Here is a 4,435-nt window from a genome sequence, read left to right on the forward strand (position 1 = left end):
CACACACCACTCAGCTGCACACACTCACACCAGACAAGAGACACTCTCCACACACTTAGCCACCCAAAGACACACATAGCCATCGCACACCTCTGTGTACACATACGCAGAGTAAACAGCGCACTTCACCTGATTAAGACCCAGTAAAGAGATGCTAATAGAACATGACTGCATGAGGGCAGATACCAGAAGGTCCTCTGCTTTGTGATTCAAGTAACCGCCAAGCGGACAGCACTGCTTTTATTTATTTAAAATGGGAAAATCCGAAAATCCATCATTCCTTTGCAGATGTAATGGGAGTAAAAGTGTTGCATCATTTGATCTGTGTGTTTGTTTTTTGTATGTAAACTGGTTGTCTTAGCTCAATTACTGTTAGGGCGCTAATATACTGACATTACTTGTTTTTACCAATGAATCACAGTTTGTTTTCTGTGTTGCAATAAATAGTAATCTGTTTTCAGGACCCTTGAGCCTTCAAGGGTCCTCTAAGAACTTAAAAAGAAAGAGTTATAAACAGTGTAATTACAACAGTAATTCATCATCATTTCTGTCTGTCTCACAAGGACACAAGGTGATGGGGAGGACCAAGAGGATTTTCCTGGTGGTCTTACTCTGCATTCTGACCCTCTGACCCCTGAGGAACTGCTGTGTACCCCAGCTAATGCTGTGGAGGTGCACAGGGACTTGCAGCCCGGTGAGGAAACCCTACAACTGTGTAAAATGCTTAAATAGATCTATCTGCATATCACATAGTCCTCAAGCCCCAAAATGGGCTGCATAAATAATAATTCAAACCTCTGGAAGAGCAGATCATCACCAACATATTAAATGTACTCAGTTGCCACGGAGCTGTAGATGTTCAAACTTTCCATCATTCATAGTGAGAAGTCATAGACCTTGAAAACGACAGAGATAACCCTCTCACCTCGGGGTCCATTAAGCAGCAGCTTTTGACTGTATCAATCAGTACTATATGGACCTTGAGGTGAGATTGTTTTGTCAGAAACTAAAGGTGGATTTCTTTATTTTTTTGTTATGCCTTAATGCTGGTTGAATTAAGGGATTAAATTTTGGTGGTCAAAGGTTTTTGGCCATATCAAAATTTCACACAATTGTCTAATAGGATAAAATGATGAAGTGAGGACATTTTATATCCAAAAGGTCAAAGATCAACTTCTCACAATGTTCTGCAAAAGCACTTCTTCTACTTCTACTACTTCTGGCCATTATTCAACAGCATAACTCAGCAACAGAAGGGGAGATTGTGACCATATTTCACAGTTGGCTGGACACTGAATTGGTGACACTAGAATTTATATATTCTATGTAAATGTAATCCATATCAGCTTTTTTGGCCAAGCATGTGAACACATACGAGGAATTTGACTCTGGTTCTGTTTCTAACAATGAACCTACAAACTAATAAACACACAGCAGAACAAGAAAAAGTCAGTCAAATCAATTTTGTATCTTGAGTCTCCTCTGGAAGAGCAGTCTGCTGTGTCCTTTCCTGAAGAGGGCTTCAGTGTTGTGAGTCCAGTACAGTTTTTTTTTTTATTGATTTGGACCCCAAGGTACTCGTAGGAGTCCACTCTCTTCACTTCCTCTCCCTGGATGAAAACAAGGACAGGGAGGTCTTCTTTATTTATATTGATCATTGATCATTCTATGTTTAATTGTTGTGCACCAGTATACCAAGGCAAATTTCTTGTATGTAAAAACCTACTTGGCAATAAAACTCATTCTGTTGCTGATAGTCGACCACAAGCTCATTGTTTTTTCTGATATTGAGCTTCAGGTGACTGTCGTTGGACAACATGATGGAGCTCTCTGTCCTCTGGGTTGCTCTGTAAAATAGTCTCTAACTGAAGACGGCATGTTTCTTACTGGAAATTGTTAACTGGAATCATGTCAATAAAGTAATAACTTCCATTTTGCCAATAAATATACTCAATACCTTTTTTATTAAATTCCTTTACAGCCTCTGCCACACATATAATAAATGAGTCTGGACCGACATGGATGTAAACTGCTACTTGACTGGTTGGTGTAAGCATACACCTTTGAGCCGGATCAGATTTGACTCATTGATAGCATCTTGCAACACTAGCCTGTTGTGTCATACGACTCATAAATTATCAGAATATTACCTTGTCTAAGTCATCTTGTTTTGAGTGACGACTGAAGTTTGTCCTTTTCTTGCGACTGATAAGAGATTATTGCTTAAACGTAATGTCAAAGTAGTCATTACGTTTGTTTTGTGTTAGATTGTGAAATATGTCTGGTGTTTTTGAAAAGAAGACTACTGAGTCTTTCTTGAACGTGCTTATCAACAATCTCTGAGCATCACAAAACTTGTAGGAGCAAAACATAAGCTGACCAGTCCCAGTTTTTGCAGTCTTCATAGCGCCTGTGTAGCTGCCATCGCCCAAAAGTGTAGTTCACTTTTGTGGAGTACATGTAAGTTCTGTTGTAGTTTTATGTTCTGGGGACCCACTTTTTTAAAAATGACAAACCATGGCGACCCAATATACAGTGAGAGGAGCAAATTTGTGCATAAATGAATTTTCCTAATTTTTCCTGCTATCTCTGCATCATGTCATGTTTTCATGAACAGGTAAGCCAGCCATTTTGATGAGTTATATGTTTGATAAATCACAACTTCATCATCAGTAAGAAAAAAAAAAAAATTCATTGAGGTAAAAAAATTCTCGTTTTTTTCTCTCTCAGCAAAAGAAACTGCTGTCACTTGACAAAATATGAGACAAAATATGTGCATAGTTTAAAGGTTGCATTTTCTACCTCATCAATAAAACAATGTAGACACTTACACAAATACTTAAATTGTATAAATTATACAAAATAAATAAATACGGTAGCGTTTAGTAGACCCTGTCTCATTCATACGAAATGCACACGCAGTCTTTAAGAGCATTTAGCTGGAGTTAAGGACCTTATTTTAATCAGCAAAACATCATACGCATTTTAAATACTTTAAAAATGAAGAAAAATAAGTGCATTTAGCAAGAGGAAATGTATACTGCAAATGTATTTGGGACCCAAATACCCACTCTCTGAAAATGAATGGTCTATGGTTCATGGTCCCTATATAACACAACACTATGAATCCAACTTAAAGTTTCACTGTTAAAGCTATTGGATTATACTATGTATCATATTTACATTAGTTTGTATGAATCCTGTTTGTATATTCCCACCTTTACTGTCCACATTTCCCATTTCTTTCTATGTTTTTTATTTCATCAGATAGCAACACGATATAATAATTATCAATGCTAGCTGAACTTTTATATGATTTTTGGTACCTCTATATGTTGCCCTGGTCTTCTGACTGTGTGGTTGATAGGAGAGGTAGCTGGTGACATTTGTTTATATTCTCCCTATCACTCCAACTGTGTCAGTGGTTCAAAGTGTGATTAGAATTAGCCTAATCTGCAGGCACTCCCTCTGCCAAGGCTCCCGTAGGAGCGTAGAAGCTGGCAGAAACAGCAGTGGCACACACACATTGACCTCATGCTGAACCATAGTGTTACTTTGTGTGTGTGTGTGTGTGTGTGTGCGTGTGCGTGTGCGTGCGCTCTCTTTTTAGATTATGTCAAGTCTGCCTGCCGTGTAAAGTGGGTTGTCTCAGTGATGCTAACAGTAGTCTTCTCTCCATGCCAACCCCATCTCAGACTCTGTGAGGAGCAGTGGTAAAATCCCAGAGGAGGCTGTTGTTGATGAGGAGGCCATCTTGAGCCTCCTGGAGAACAGTCAGACCTTTCTCCCGCTCTCCCAGACATCCAACCACTTGCCCCTATTAGGTACGGTAGCCACTTTGACCCAAACACACTCTGCTCACTTTCTTGTCCTTCTTTGTGTTTAAAAATTAAAAACTTTCATTTATTTCAAATAAATGCATGGCTAAGATGTGGTAACTGTGCCAAATCCTGTAATCCTGCGAAAATAAAGCCAAAGGTTTGCCAATTTACCTGACTAGTAATGACTTACCTGATTAATTTGGGACCACTCTTGAAGTTGTTGCTTGCAGCTAATTGATGTAATGTCTTTTTAAATGCTTTGTTTTTGTTGTGTATGCAGACAGCAGCCAAGACCGTGCCATCATTGATTTGCTGGCAGGCCTGGAGGACGATGGTTTCTGCAGGACCCCCGTTAGGCAGAATTCCCAGTCCCAGTCACTTCCTGGTGCCAGGAGCTACCACTGCAACAGCGATGAGGAGGAGGCAGGGCCCGAGCTGGACAAGGAAGAGGCTGAGCTCAGTGTGATAATGTCACAGCGGTGGGACAGCGAGGCTCCTCAGAGGTCATCCTTAGCAAGGCATGTTCCTCTCTGTCGTAGAGTGAAAAACCTTTTTGATTTGTGTACTTTTACCTGCATCGGTGCTTATGTACATACATATGTCATCACGTACCA

The 4,435-nt window shown here is 39.8% G+C and overlaps 1 protein-coding gene across 1 annotated transcript in view; it reads left to right on the forward strand.

The window, feature by feature from the left end:
• The window catches only part of LOC118341058 (DNA polymerase zeta catalytic subunit-like), a gene marked incomplete in the record, with an annotated part of 68,493 nt that overhangs the window by 45,071 nt on the left and 18,987 nt on the right, over nucleotides 1-4,435 (forward strand). Inside the window, 3 exon segments of the mRNA XM_035679232.1 lie at nucleotides 564-694; nucleotides 3,696-3,824; nucleotides 4,102-4,339. Coding sequence (XP_035535125.1) covers nucleotides 564-694; nucleotides 3,696-3,824; nucleotides 4,102-4,339 — 498 coding nt within the window.

Source organism: Morone saxatilis, unplaced genomic scaffold (assembly GCF_004916995.1).
Source record: "Morone saxatilis isolate NCDOM2014 unplaced genomic scaffold, NCSU_SB_2.0 Contig7, whole genome shotgun sequence".
Classification (NCBI taxonomy): Eukaryota; Metazoa; Chordata; class Actinopteri; family Moronidae; genus Morone; species Morone saxatilis.